The sequence below is a fragment of the Balaenoptera borealis genome, assembly GCF_965194805.1.
Source record: "Balaenoptera borealis genome assembly, chromosome: X".
Lineage (NCBI taxonomy): Eukaryota > Metazoa > Chordata > Mammalia > Artiodactyla > Balaenopteridae > Balaenoptera > Balaenoptera borealis.
Window position 1 is genome coordinate 114,054,136 of NC_138881.1, and position 15,176 is coordinate 114,069,311.

The 15,176-nt window shown below is 42.0% G+C and overlaps 2 protein-coding genes across 8 annotated transcripts in view; one reads left to right on the plus strand and one right to left on the minus strand.

Annotated features, from left to right (window-relative positions):
- Positions 1 to 15,176, plus strand: part of VGLL1 (vestigial like family member 1) — a 569,192-nt gene that overhangs the window by 201,073 nt on the left and 352,943 nt on the right. The window lies entirely within an intron of this gene.
- Positions 1 to 15,176, minus strand: part of ARHGEF6 (Rac/Cdc42 guanine nucleotide exchange factor 6) — a 110,641-nt gene that overhangs the window by 60,007 nt on the left and 35,458 nt on the right. For all 7 annotated transcript variants that reach the window (XM_082377862.1, XM_082377856.1, XM_082377855.1 and 4 more), the window contains one exon: positions 14,062 to 14,263. In XM_082377862.1, coding sequence (XP_082233988.1) covers positions 14,062 to 14,263 — 202 coding nt within the window. The remainder of the gene's footprint in view (positions 1 to 14,061; positions 14,264 to 15,176) is intronic.

Genomic DNA, 15,176 nt, shown 5'->3' on the forward strand with positions numbered 1-15,176 from the left:
TGCTAACCAAATATGTATATTTGTATCTTGCAACTTACTATACAAGAATAATAGCAGCCATCCTTTCTTAGGGCTGTCTATTGCACCAAAAACAAAATAATCAGAATCCTTAATACACTGAAAACTAGCAGAAAATTCTTCTTTTGTGTATCATTTTAATATCATTATGCTGTGCTATAAAAAGATGCCTTTCTTTTACAAAGTTCGTCTTACCCATATATACACTAATATGTATAAAATAGATAACTAATAAGAACCTGCTGTATAAAAAATAAATAAAATAAAATTCAAAACTTCAAAAACAAGAAGCCATTTAGGTTATAGGTTCTCACTACACCTAATACCCTCTCTGAATTTTGCAAAGTGGTATTACTCAGGTACCAAGGGCCTACAGAAGAAAGAAGATTTGGGAGAATATGCAGCATGTCCCTGCCTCTTTATAAGACTTCTTGGTTTCACAGCCAAACACTAAGCTGCTTTAAGACCCCCTAAGATTTTATTAGATAATTCAAATAATTTTAGTGCCACATCTCTATATGTGGTTTCTGATGAGTTCTATGAGTAAGTAAACACACACTTCTGTCATACAGTAGTTAAAGAAATACAGTTTATATAATAAATACTATATCTAGTGCAATAACCCACAATTTTATTAGAACTGAAAATCCTAAACAGACCTGACTGGTTTTCATAATATCATATACTATCCCCTCTTAAACACCACAGTACTCTGTGGCATATATTTACACTCTAAATGAAATAAATTTAGGGGCTTCCCTGGTGGTGCAGTGGTTAAGAATCCTCCTGCCAATGCAGGGGACACAGGTCCGAGCCCTGGTCCGGGAAGATCCCACATGCCGCGGAGCAACTAAGCCCGTGCACCACAACTACTGAGCCTGTGCTCTAGAGCTCGTGAGTCACAACTACTGAGCCCCCGTGCCACAACTACTGAAGCCCGTGTGCCTAGAGCCCTGCTACACAACAAGAGAAGCCAACGCAATGAGAAGCCCGCGCACCGCAACGAAGAGTTGCCCCCACTAGCTGCAGCTAGAGAATGCCCACGTGCAGCAACGAAGACCCAACACAGCCAAAAATAAATAAATAAATAAATAAAATCTATTAAAAAAAAGAAACCACTTAATAAAAATACAAGACAGCGATCATAAATGTTTAACAGTGTCACTACAGACCGTCTTCCCTACCCTCATTTTCTCCTTTGCTTCATTTTGTTTCATATTCCATTTTTACCTTGCTATATCATATGCTGCTTTAAACTCTGGGGACTTCCCTGGTGGCGCAGTGGTTAAGAATCCACCTGCCGGGCTTCCCTGGTGGCGCAGTGGTTGAGAGTCTGCCTGCTAATGCAGAGGACACAGGTTCGCGCCCTGGTCTGGGAGGATCCCACATGCCGTGGAGCAACTAGGCCCCTGAGCCACAACTACTGAGCCTGCGCGTCTGGAGCCTGTGCTCCGCAACAAGAGAGGCCGCGATAGTGAGAGGCCCGCGCACGACGATGAAGAGTGGCCCCCACTTGCCACAACTAGAGAAAGCCCTCGCACAGAAACGAAGACCCAACATAGCAATCAATCAATCAATCAATCAATCAATAAATCTTTAAAAAAAAAAACACAGAAATTATCTTAAAAAAAAAAAAAAAAGAATCCACCTGCCAATGCAGGGGACATGGGTTCGAGCCCTGGTCCGGGAAGATCCCACATGCCACAGAGCAACTAAGCCCATGCGCCACAACTCCTGAGCCTGCACTCTAGAGGTCGCAAGCCACAACTACCAAGCCCGTGCGCCACAACTGCTGAAGTCCATGTGCATAGAGCCCGTGCTCTGCAACAAGAGAAGCCACTGCAATGAGAAGCCCAAGCTCCACAACGAAGAGAAGCCCCCCGCTCGCTGCAACTGGAGAGAGCCCACATGCAGCAACGAAGAACCAATGCAGCCAAATAAATAAATAAAATTAATTAATTAATTAATTTTAAAAAAACAACTCTTTCTGATGTATGGTGGAGTATAAATAACCAAATATTATCATCAGGACTTGATTTTTTTTCTTTTTAAAAACAATATTTTCTAGTTTTATATCTATTACATTCCTACCCTAAAAAATGCAAAATATAGAAAAGAAAAACCAACAGTTAACCCATCATCCAGAGCTAACCATCATCCAGAGTAACATTTTGAAGTACGTCTTCCCATTCTTTTTTTTTTTTGCTATTAAAATAGATTTTTTTCTTATTGGGGTATAGTTGTTTTACAATGTTGTGTTAGTTTCTACTGTACAGCGAAGTGAAGTAGAGTTCCCTGTGCTATACAGCGGGTTCTCATTAGTTATCTATTTTATACATATTAGTGTTCCCATTCTTTTTATACATGTGTTTGTGAACACACACACACAAACACACATAGATCTTTCTTACTTCACCTACAGCTTTGTAATCCTCCTATTACAACATTATTTCACAAACATTTTCCCATTTAATCTTAATTTCTAATCATTATTATATTTAAAATATCCCTTATGTTTATTTGGCACTTAACTGCTTTTAAGACATTTTATTTGATCTTTACAACTACCCTGTAAGGCAGAGATGATCTCGTTTTGTAGAGGAGGTCACTAGGGTGCAGGAAAGTGATGTCAGCTGTTTAAGGGCATGAATTTGGGAAATGGCAGAGCCAAGACTGAAGCCCTGGCGTGTCTCGACAAAAGCCCGTGCTCCTAACCAACAGGACGTCCAGAGATGAAGCTACTGAAGGGCCCGGTCAATGGCATGAGCAGTGGTTTCCCCCAGAGTTCAGAGGGATCATCAGTTTGATCTGGGATGGTCAGAGAAGACTTTACTGGGCAGAGGGTACTTGATGTGTCCCTGGAGGGGAGCTAGAATTCAAATAGGCAGAGAAGACAGTAGAGAGTTTTCTAGGCAGAGAAGATCCCAGAAGCACAGCTCTAGAAATGGCAATGCTCAAGGCAGGACTGTTCCTGTGACAGTGAACTGTGCAGCTGGGCCGGGCTGGGTAAAGTGTAAATAAAACAAAAAAGCAACAATGAGGGCCAAATCTGGCACTCCTCAATGCCCCAAAACTGGGGCATAACCAGGTTTGGAAAGCTTCATGCAACTTCAGGGTCTGCCTGGATCCACATGGTGGCTTCACAAGGCTTTACTGGGTAAATGTGAGCACTGCAGAGCCACCCAGCCTATTACTTGAGATTGCAAATGGCAGAGTCAGGAATTGAACCCAAGTATTGTACTGCCCAGCCTGGTGTTCCCCCCAGCACACCATGGTTTTGCACTCGTAGGCATATTCAAAATCGACAGTTACCAAATTCTTTCAGTTTTTTATTAGGCAAGTTTTCTACAATGTACCCTTAATGCTACTTAGAACTCGGTTGTTTTGTGCAATTATGATGTAAACCAGTCTTGATAAAAATGAAACGTTCTAGAGAAACCAGCAAGATGTGACCACCTTTTGAAAGCAAGGCCAAAAGGAAGGGTAAACAGTAATGGAGAGCCCTCCAAGACAGAAGAGGAAAGGAAAGGCCACAGAAACTGGTCACTGTAACTGAAAAAAAATGTTAACTATGTGAAGTAGAACAGAGAAACATGAATTGAAAGAAAACAGTGGCTGCCATGGACATTCCTGGGTGGCTGAACAAGATGCAAAAAGAGCTGGTGCTTTGATAAGATCAATAAAATTGTTAACAAGGATTTACTGTAGGACTTCCCTGGTGGCGCAGTGGTTAAGAATCCGCCTGCCAATGCAGGGGACAAGGGTTTGAGCCCTGGTCCGAGAAGATCCCACATGCCACGGAGCAACTAAGCCAGTGCACCACAACTACTGAGCCTGCGTGCTGCAACTACTGAAGGCTGCGCCTACAGCCCGTGCTCTGCAACAAGAGAAGCCACTGCAATGTGAAGCCCACACACCGCAAGGAAGAGTAGCCCCCGCTCGCCGCAACTAGAGAAAGCTTGCGCGCAGCAGCAACAAAGACCCAACACAGCCATAAATAAATAAACGAATAAAATATATATTAAAAAAAGGATTTACTGTATAGCACAGGGGACTATATTCAATATATTGTAATAACCTATAACAGAAAAGAATCGAAAAAAAAGAATATAGATATATACATATAACCAAATCACTTTGCTGTACACCTGAAACTAACACAATACTGTAAATCAACTACACTTCAATAAAAAAATATTACAGCAAAAAAAAATTTTAATAAAATAAAATTGTCAAACCTCTAGCAAGACTGACAGAGGAAAAAAGAGAGAAGACACAAATTACCAATAGGAGGAGTGAAGTAGGGGATATCATTACAGACTCTGGAGATGCCCAAAAGATAATAAAGAAATACCATGAACAACTTAAAACACATAAATTTGATAATTAGGTATGAAATGGAGCAATTCCTCAGAAAACCAAAACTACCACAGTTCACCCAATATTAAATACACCATTTGAATAGCCTTATAATTATTCTGGAAATTGAAGTTATAAATTTAAAACTGTGGAAAAAAGAAATCTCCAGGCCCATATGGTTTCAGTGGAGAGTTCTACCAAATGTTTAAGGAAGAAGCCATAGCAATTATTCCCAATCTCTTACAGAAAATAAAGAGAAGGGGTCACTTTCCAATTCATTTTATAAAGTCACTATTAATTACACTGACACCAAAACCAGACAAGACAGTACAAAAAAGAAAACCGCAGACCCATACCCCTCATGAATTTCGATGCAAAAAACGTTAACAAAGAATTAACAAATAGAATTCAGTGATATTTTAAAAGAATTGTATACCATAGAATTCATCTCATGGATGTTGGTTAAATATTCAAAAATCAATCAGTGAAACCCATGGTACTAATAGTCTAAAAAGAAAAATCACATGATAATAGCAATCGATGCAGCAAAAGCACAGGACAAAATTCAACACCCATTCAAGAAAAAAAAAACTTCCAGAAAAAAAAAGGAATAAAGAGGAACTTCTCCAACTCAATAAAGAGCATCTACGAAAACCCTAAAGCTAGCACCTTAACTAGCAGTGAAAGACCTAAGGCTGAATACTTTCCCCCTAAGATCAGGAACAAGACAATGATGCCTGCTCTCACCACTCTCACTCAGCGTAGTGCTGGAAGGTCTGGCTGTCCCTGCAGTCTTGGTGTAGGATGGGGAATCAATACCAAGAGAAGAAGGAAGTCAGATTTGGAAGGACAACCTTGGAAAGTCTTCAAAAATGTAGTCCTTGCAAACAACTGGCCCCGTGAAAAAAATTCAAGGGGTGGATGCAAAGAGAAAAACACCAGCACTAGGTTTCAGTGACAGTTTCTTGCCTCTTGTACCTCCTTTGCCCTCCACCACTGCCTACTCCCGCCACGTGCAGTCCTAGCTGAAACCCACCCTCGGCAACACGCAGAGAAGGAGTAAGAATGTGGACGTTCAGAGGAGACAAGCCCAGTCCCTGGGGGTGGTTCAAAGTGATGGGAGGGGAGCAAAATTGGCCACCCCAAAATGTCTCTTTGGCATGTGGATTATTTCGAGCTGAAAACAATCAAGGCTCTAAAGACTCAGGAAGTCTTTCTTTTCACCACCCCCTTAGCTGCCTAGAGAATTTAGGTAGAGGGCCTGTTTCTGGAACAGAGCTATCAGCAGAGACATATGCAAAGAACATGTGCTGGATGTGAGGGGGCAACTCTCAGAGATCAGAGTCCACTCTGTGTCCCACTGTCTCTGTCTGGCCCGGCAAACGTTTATTTACCAAACATTTGCTTTTCCATCTCTATGTCAATTGCCTTCCCGCCCCTTTGAAGTCCCAAACCCCTACCCCCAACATCCTCTTTTGTCTTTAGCTGAAGTTGGTATTTAAGGTGAGGGTTTCACCATTTTGGCGACTTATTCAGTTCTCCTGGGTCTCTCCCATGTATACATGTTATTAAACTTGGATTTCCTCCTGTTAATATCTCATATTGGCTTAGTTCTCAGACCAGACAGAAGAACCAAGAAGGGTTAGAGGAAAATTTCTTCCTCCCCGATATGACCTAACATGAAAACATAAACCTTTTACATGGTGTTTCTAAGGCCATTAAAAAACTGGTCAATTCAATTCAATCAGTGGAAAAAAAAAATCAGTCAATGTAGTGAAGAATTCAAATGGGTTATTTAGCATAACTCAAACAACAACAGTGTCACACAGGTATAGCCATAAGAAACCTTCCTAGGGCATTATGCTAAGTGAAATAAGTCAGACAGAGAAAGACAAATACTGTATGATATGACTTATATGTGGAATCTAAAAAATATAACAAACTAGTGAATATAACAAAAAAGAAGCAGACTCACGAGTATAGAGAACTAGTGGTTACCAGTGAGGAGAGGGGGTGGAGGGGCAAGATAGGAGTAGGGGATTAAAAGGTACAAACTATTAGGTATAAAATAAGCTACAAGGATATATTGTACAACATGAGGAATACAGCGAATATTTTATAACTATAAATGGAGTATAACCTTTAAAAATTGTGGATCACTATATTGTACACCTGTACAATATAGGTGTATAGGTATATAATATTATACATCAACTATATATTATATGATATAATTATAGGTATAATAATATTATATATATTATTAATATAATAATATTAACAATATGTTATTAATATATTATACCTATCATTATAATACTATATAGTAATATAATATTATACATCAACTATATAATATATAATATTATACATCAACTTATATAATATATACAACTATACTTCAATAAAAAAATGTTACAAATGTCCAAAAAAAAAGAGAAACCCTCCTAATTTTTTCTTCTTTTTTTTTTTTTTGGCTGCGTTGGGTCTTCATTGCTGCATGCAGGCTTTTTCTAATTGTGGCGAGCAGGGGTTTGGGGCTACTCTTCGTTGCGGTGCACGGGCTTATTGTGGTGGCCTCTCCCATTGCAGAGCACAGGCTCTAGGTGCGCAGGCCTCAGCAGCTGTGGCACATGGGCTCAGTAGTTGTGGCACACGGGCTTAGTTGCTCCGTGGCATGTGGGATTTTCCCGGACCAGGGCTCAAACCCGTGTCCCCTGCATTGGCAGGCGGATTCTCAACTACTGTGCCACCAGGGAAGCCCAACCCTCCTAATTCTGATGTAAAGATCCCTTTCCCATTAACTCTCAATTCATTCCCCTCCCTTGCTGAGGTACAGATTCCTATGCCTGTTGGTGGTGACAGGTCAAAAAGAAATCTAGTGATAACTCGCTTTCTCTGGACATGAAGCATCTATGTGATACACCCAGAGGATTAAAACAGGAAGTCTAAATATAAAGCCCAATCCTAGTTTTGGATTTTAATAAGTAGGAAGAGTCATTTCTTAATCTGCCTTAGTACAAATTTAATTAGCCATCTACCTAATCCCCTCACTTGACATCTATATTTACCTGAGAAGAAGAAGTTTTAGAAGGATTTAATGATCCCTTAACTGAATTAGTTGCAGAAAACAGAACTTGCTTAAAATATCTGATCCAATCATACTTGCCTCAATATTTTCTTGGCATGGACATTTTGCCAGGAAAATTTTAATGCAAAGTCCTGACAAAACATGTAGCCTCTCTCGGTAACAAAGACACAAATAAAAAAAGAGATATAGGGACTTCCCTGGTGGCGCAGTGGTTAAGAATCTGCCTGCCAATGCAGGGGACACAGGTTTGAACCCTGGTTCGAGAAGATCCCACATGCCGCGGAGTCCCTAAGCCCATACGCCACAACTACTGAGCCTGTGCTCTAGAGACCGTGAGCCACAACTACTGAGCCTGCGTGCCACAACTACTGAAGCCCGTGCACCTAGAGCCTGTGCTCCACAACAAGAGAAGCCACCGCAATGAGAAGCCTGCGCACCGCAACAAAGAGTAGCCCCTGCTCACTGCAACTAGAGAAAGCCCGTATGCAGCAACGAAGACCCAACACAGCCAAAAATATTAATTAATTAAAATTTTTTAAAAAGAGAGATATAATTTACTACCTTACTGATGTAGTGGCAGACATGACTTTGATGTATAAACAAGTTAATTTACAAGTTACCACTGATTTTGAAGAAAAGGACTGAAAATTGGATAAATGGCTAATTTTCTTATTTATAATGTATCTGACTCAAATGAAATAAAGGAGCAAGGGCCCTTAATATATCTTCTGTAGTTTATATAATGACTAAGTTATTCATACAGGCATTTTTCATGAAGATCCTTGAAAAAATATTTTTAGTCAAAATAGGGTTTTTCTCATGTAACAAGAAATTGACTGGTAACAAGGGCTTCCTAATGTCACCAGTGTCCAGGTTCCATCATCCTTGGTGAGAGGCTTTTATCATCATGGTCACAAAAACCTACTCTATCTTCAGTCTTAAGCTCATGTTGAAAGGTTTGTGTGTGTGTGTGTGTGTGTGTGTAAAACATTATACTCAAATATTCTATTTCTTAACTTTCTACACTATTACACTGGTGGCTCTGTAGGTCCTCAGAAATCAACCTCCTCCTGAAGAGAGGAAGAAGCTGTCCCCAGGGCTTCGGCCATAATTATCTCTAGACAAAAGTTACAGTAGAATCTAAAACGCAAAAGGCCACTCCCCAAGGGCAAACTTCCAGAGCATGAAATGCTCTTGTCAAGGGAAGAAAACACTGCACAGCTCTCCATGGCACAGCCATCTGCAGGGTTAAGGGCTGTCTGGGGCTAGGGTTGCTTCATTTGGTTTCTAAGACAATCCTAAAGAACCTGTAGTATCAGCCTGAATGGTACCCCAGGCTACCATGAACAAGTATGTCAGAATTCCTGACTACTTGAGTGACCTCAGTGTTACACATCTGCCCCAATAGTAAGCAGATGGTTCCATGCCTGATTCAACTTCATAAAGGACCCAGAAGTTGTATGGCAGAGGGGTTTAAAACTGCAAATTGAAGGTTTCGTTTCTTTGAGCTAGGCATTTAACTTAGAAATCATTTTTTTTTAACTCTTTAAAAATAAATTTTCTTTCCTGAGCTTACATAGCAATATGGACTTCGTGGAAAGAAATTCCAAAGTTGACAAGTATTTTCTAGACCAAGCATAAAACAGCACAACATTCAATTTATATTGTCCTTCAGCAGCATCCTAGGTAGGTTTTGGCCTGCTTACTGTTTTGTGGAGGCAAGACTTGGGTGGGAAAGAATTCAAGTCAGCAAAGACCTGACACCTACTTTCCCAGCAAGACCTTTACATTACACCTAGCTCATCTCTTCCACGGTCCCCTAAACTCGCTCTGCTCACCTACCACAGCTCCCTCATGGTTTTTGATCTCCCCAACCAATCACTACAACTTAGATTGTCCTTCTGGGCCTATCCACACAGTCTCCGTGTCTTTGAGGGTTCAGCTCAAGCCCTATCTCCTCCAGGAAGCCTCTCCCGACCTCTCCAGCCACAGTGTTCTCTGTCCACTGATGATCTGCTATGTATTTGAAGCTTCATCAGCCACCACTTCATACTGTCCATTGTCGGTTTCATCTGCAGCTCTTCGCACGCACACACACACACACACACACACACACCCTTCTCCTATCTTCTCTATTAATGGAGTTCAGCATGTATGTCTAAAGCACTGCATTAGGCGCTATGGAGATAGGAAGGTATACAAAGATGAATAATTTCCCTTTGACCTACATGTCAGGATGAGTTAGGCACCCCTCTTCTACTCACCACTCTCCAGAGTACCCTGTATTTGGAAGTTATCATTCAATATGCTAATGAGATCTTCCCCTCACTAGACTATGAACACCATGAGGGCAAGAGGCATGCCTTAGGTTTCTGTGCCTGACCGGTGCCCAGGTCGGAGACCGACATCCTAGTCCTCTGCTGGCTGGCTAGGTGGATGACATCACATGCCCTTAAGGAGCTCACCATCAAGCTGGACCCCTAGACTTGGCGTTATGCTCACCTCTTCCCTTTTCCTCATAGCTGATTATCAGCCAGTTTTCTTGATTCTATTTTCACAATATCTACTGCATCCATCCACTTTCTCTTCCTCTCCACTGTCGCCAAAGTCACCCACGCCACTATCTGGATTGCTGGGACCTCAGCAGTAGTCTTAACTGGTTTCCCCACATCCTCATTGGTTATCCCCACCACTTCCCTGCCATCCAGCCCCAACACCACCACTAGAAAGATCTCCCTAAACCACATGCAATCCCCTGCTTACAGCTTGTCATTGACACCCTTCTTAATGTAGCTCCAGCTCAAGGCCCCACCCCTTCTCTTCACTCACCAGACCCTCAGCCCAAATCCTCCTACCACCCACTCCATGCTTCCCTACTTCCCAGCTTTAACTTACTGACTCCTTCTAACCTTCTGCCCATCATAAGCCTCTTTTCATCATTCAAGACCCAAATCAAGTGCTTTTTTCCTCTGAGGTTATTGTTAATCACATCGTTTCTTTACTCCTCCAACAGCTTCGTACGTAGAGCTTTGTCTGTGTGACTCTGTCCTATCCTGTCACGGTTGGCTGTGTACATACCTATCTTGACTACTAGACTGTAAGTTCCTTGGGGGCAGGGTCCATGAGGACAGATTTTTATAGCCCCCTCCCCACCAAGTACCCAGGAGATGCTCAATGAACAAGCTAAACAGAATTGAATGACCTTTTGATCCCTGGTCCGGGAAGATCCCACATGCCTCAGTGCCGCTAAGCCCGTGCGCCACAACTACTGAGCCTGCACTCTAGAGCCTGCGAGCCACAACTACTGACCTGCATGTCACAACTACTGAAGCCCACATGCCTAGAGCCCATGCTCTGCAACGAAGAGTAGCCCCCACTCGCCGCAACCAGAGAAAGCCCGCGCATAGCAACGAAGACCCAATGCAGCAGAAAATAAATAAATAAATAAATTTATTTAAAAAAAAAAAGAATTGAATGACCTGCCCCACAATATTCATTGATTTTACAAATATTTACTGAGCCCAACAACACAGAAAAAACATCTCTGCCCTTGTGGTACTTACATTCTAATGGTCGGATACAGATGGTAAATGAAATAAATAAGTAAATGTACACTATGTTAGATAGAAAGAAATGGTAAACAAAAACCTACAAAAGGGAAGGAGGATAGGGGCAATGGGAATAGGGTTCAATTTTCTCCTGGGTGACCGGGGAAGGTGCTACCGTGAAGCCAACGAGTGAGCAAAGACCTGAAGTAGGTAAGGGAACCAGCCGTGCTGATATCTGGGGAGAGCGTTCCAGGTGGAGGGACAGCAGGAGAGGCAGGAGCCTGTCTGAAACAGGCAACCAGGAGGCCAGTGTGGTTGAAGTGGGATGAGTGAGGGGGAGAGAGGTCAAAGAGAAGGCCAGAGGGGTCACCAGAGGCCAAATCCTGGAGGGCCTTGTAGGCTATTGGGAATGACCTTGACCTTTACTCTTTTTGAGATGGGGAGCCATTATATTACTCAAGTTACACTTTGAAAGGATCATTCTGGATCTACTGAGTTTAAATTAGATTACAGGGGTGGCAAGGACAGGAGCAGGGATGCCAGTTAGGAAGCTACTGCAATAAACTAGGTGAGAGATGGTCCATATTCTTCCAGTCTGAGGCCTTCCCTGACGAGCAGGCTTCCCGGCCCCAGCAAGCCAGACCTATCCTTGACAGTTGCATAGGATGCTTCTAAGGGTTAGGTTCCCTAGGTGCTCAAACCAGAGCCAGAAAGCTGCCAGGTGAGTTCTTAAGTGAGTTGTAAACCAAAGAGAGTATAGGTAAAGCTCTAAGGGAAGGGGCCAAAGACCAGGACAAACAGCTCAGGGCAGTCGGTCCACAAGGCAGGGGCCAGACTATACGCTACAAGGCTACAAGGCATCTCAATAAGGGACACTATAAGGAGTGCGTGCTGTCTGTCTGCCCCCCACAACCCCTCAAACAATGCTTGGGACTCCCAGGCCAGGAAGCAAGAGCTGTTCCTTTTAGTTTTACAGATGGAGCCAAGTTAGAGTGAATCTGTAAAATTATTTAGAGATCCTAACAACGAGATTACAGCAATTGAAAGATGCAGCAAGGGGTAAAAATTGGCTGTGAAAATCATCAAAACCAAGGAAATTTCAAGCACAGCCTGTGAAAATACTTCAGGGCTCAACAGAAACGTCTCGGTTCCCAGTAATATTGCATTAGCCAAAAAGTTCGTTCAGGTTTTTCGTAACAGCCTAACGGAAAAACCCGAACGAACTTTTTGGCCAAGTGAATTAAAAACTGCTAAGACATCTACACATACATATATAATTACAAATCTGTTACTAAACACTTATTCCATTAAAGGAAATGCCCCACCTTCACCCAACACACAACACAGAAAAGCGTGAAACTAAATTTTATCTCAAATGCTTTAGGGATAAGCTCCTCACAGTGGTTATCTGGAGGAGGAGGTGAAGGAGAGGGGAATTTTTATTATCTACATTATCTATTTCTATAAGTTTTAACTTATTTACAGTAAGCCTATAATTTTATTAAATAATAGTATCAATTTTGAGGCATTAAAAAAAGCAATAAAGGGACTTCCCTGGTGGCGCAGTGGTTAAGAATCTGCCTGCCAATGCAGGAGACATGGGTTCGATCCCTGGTCCGGGAAGATCCCACATGCCGCAGAGCAACTAAGCCCGTGCGCCACAACTACTGAGCCTGCGCTCTAGAGCCCGCGAGCCACAACTACTGAGCCCACATGCCACAACTACTGAAGCCCACGCGCCTAGAGCCCGTGCTCCGCAACAAGAGAAGCCCCCTCAACAAAGAGTAGCCCCCCCTCGTCACAACTAGAGAAAGCCCGCACACAGCAACAAAGACCCAACGCAGCCAAAAATAAATGAATAAAAATAAATAAATAAATAAATAAATAAATTTATTTTTTAAAGAAAGCAATAAAGACATTAACCAAAGGAAAAAATATACTGAGGTGCTAACTACTTAAAAGGAGCCCTTGGGTAAATAGCTTTGAAGAGTGAAGAGATTTAATAATGTGAATAACTGAACCTTATTTTATCTGTATCATGACATTTTCATAATGCTAGGGATTTTTTTTTAAATATAGGCAGGACCTAGTTTCTTCTTTTTTTTTAATTAATTTATTTATTTTATTTATTTATTTTTGGCTGTGGTGGGTCTTCGTTGCTGCACGCAGGCTTTCTCTAGTTGTGGCGAGCGGGGGCTACTCTTCATTGCAGTGCACGGGCTTCTCATTGCGGTGGCTTCTCTTGTTGCGGAGCATGGGCTCTAGGCATGTGGGCTTCCATAGTTGTGGCTTGTGGGCTCTAGAGCGCAGGCTCAGTAGTTGTGGCGCACGGGCTTAGTTGCTCCGTGGCATGTGGGATCTTCCCGGACCAGGGCTTGAACCCATGTCCCCTGCATCGGCAGGTGGACTCTTAACCACTGCGCCACCAGGGAGGCCCAGGATCTAGTTTCTTAAATAATAAAAGGCAAGTACGTTACCCAAGAAAGTTCTAGAAAGATTACTGATGAGTGATTAGATTGCATTCTCTGGGTATCATTAATGAGTTAAGGGCAATCTTTTTCAGAATCAAAGTGGCCAGACAGCTTCCTGCAGTCCTATGATTAGTATTTCTCCTACACATCTCTGAGACATTTAGAGTTAGGTCTGCTCAAAGAGCTTAGGGCTAAAAAAGGAAGTTAGCACATGGCCTCTCTTATTGTTGTATTCTGCCATGGTGATTCTTAGAGTAGCGGGAAGGGCTTTGTACTATATTACACGGGCTAGAATTAGTAGACAGAAGGGGACATAGTTAAGGTGGAACAGTTGTCTGAGCTTTGAATTCTTTTGCTTTTTTAGGTTTTGCTGCCTTGATGTAGTCTAAGTACAACTTGGTTTCAAGACGTCTAATCATAGATTTTTTTCCCAGTTCTGTTCTCGTCTTATTTTTGACATACACATACAAGTACAAACAATTCTGTTAACCGATGAAAACTACAAGATTTTTGGTCCGAAGACCAAGAAAGTACAAGAGTCGCAGTCAAAAAAGCTTTGAAAAGATTGACTTACCACTGGATTTAATTTCTCGGACATAATTACTAGGGAACCAGCCTGTTCTCCCATTTAATGTGCCTTCCCACCAGCCTCCTTCTTCAACTCTAGTGACATAAATGATGTCCCCTTTACAGACAGACAGTTCATCTTCATTAGTCTGCTTAAAGTTGAATCTCGCCTTTACTATCAGTTGGTGACTTCCATTTTCCGTCATCTCCTGGAGAAACAAAAGTCACACCAGATTAGGCGCTCATCTCAATGAGGCAGGGGCAGATATTCTATGAATTTAGGCAAATAAAGTAGGGTGACCAAGGATAAAACCCCAGGTCCATCTCAGTCTTGAGTTTTTAACTTAGGAATGGGCCTAACATGGGTAGGCCTTGGGGGAATGAGGGGAAGGGGATTAATAAAGCCCTCAAAATTGTAGGCAAACTTTTGCATTTGTGAGAATGTGTATTTTGGAGGGGGTCATAGCTTTTATTTCCTTCTCCCCCACCAATTATCTAAAGATACTTCTTTTTTTTTTTTTTGGCCACGCCGCTCGGCTTGCAGGGATCTTAGTTCCCCGACCAGGGATCGAACCCAGGCCCCTTGCGGTGGAAGCTCAGAGTCCTAACCACTGGATTGCCAGGGAAGTCCCAAAAGATACTTATTTAAATGAGCCAGGAAACAAAGTAGAGTCATAAACTATCCCACTCTGCCTCTACCCAACACCCGAAGTCTTACATAATTATGTGACCAAGATTAGGTACTAACCTCCTCTCATAAAATCTGCCTCCCCCTTCCAATTACTAAGAATATCTTAAATTGTCTAAGACTTAGTCATATGCAAAGATCAAATATCCCACAGTTACCTAAGTCTGGAGTTCTTAACCTGTCACATGTCCCTTTGAGAAGCTGATAGCACAATAAGCCTTGACCCAAAACACAGACCAGTTAAGTTCACATACAGGAGATTTTGCATACAATTTGAGAGGGCCCAAGGGGTATGGAACCATAAAGTGTTCATCAGCTTCTGAAAGAGATCTGCAATCTCAAAAGATTAAGTGCTTTGGAAGTAATTAAAGTACTTTGGAAGTAATAGCTCATGATGGCTTAAAGCAAGTGGGTGGATTTTGACAAGGAATAAA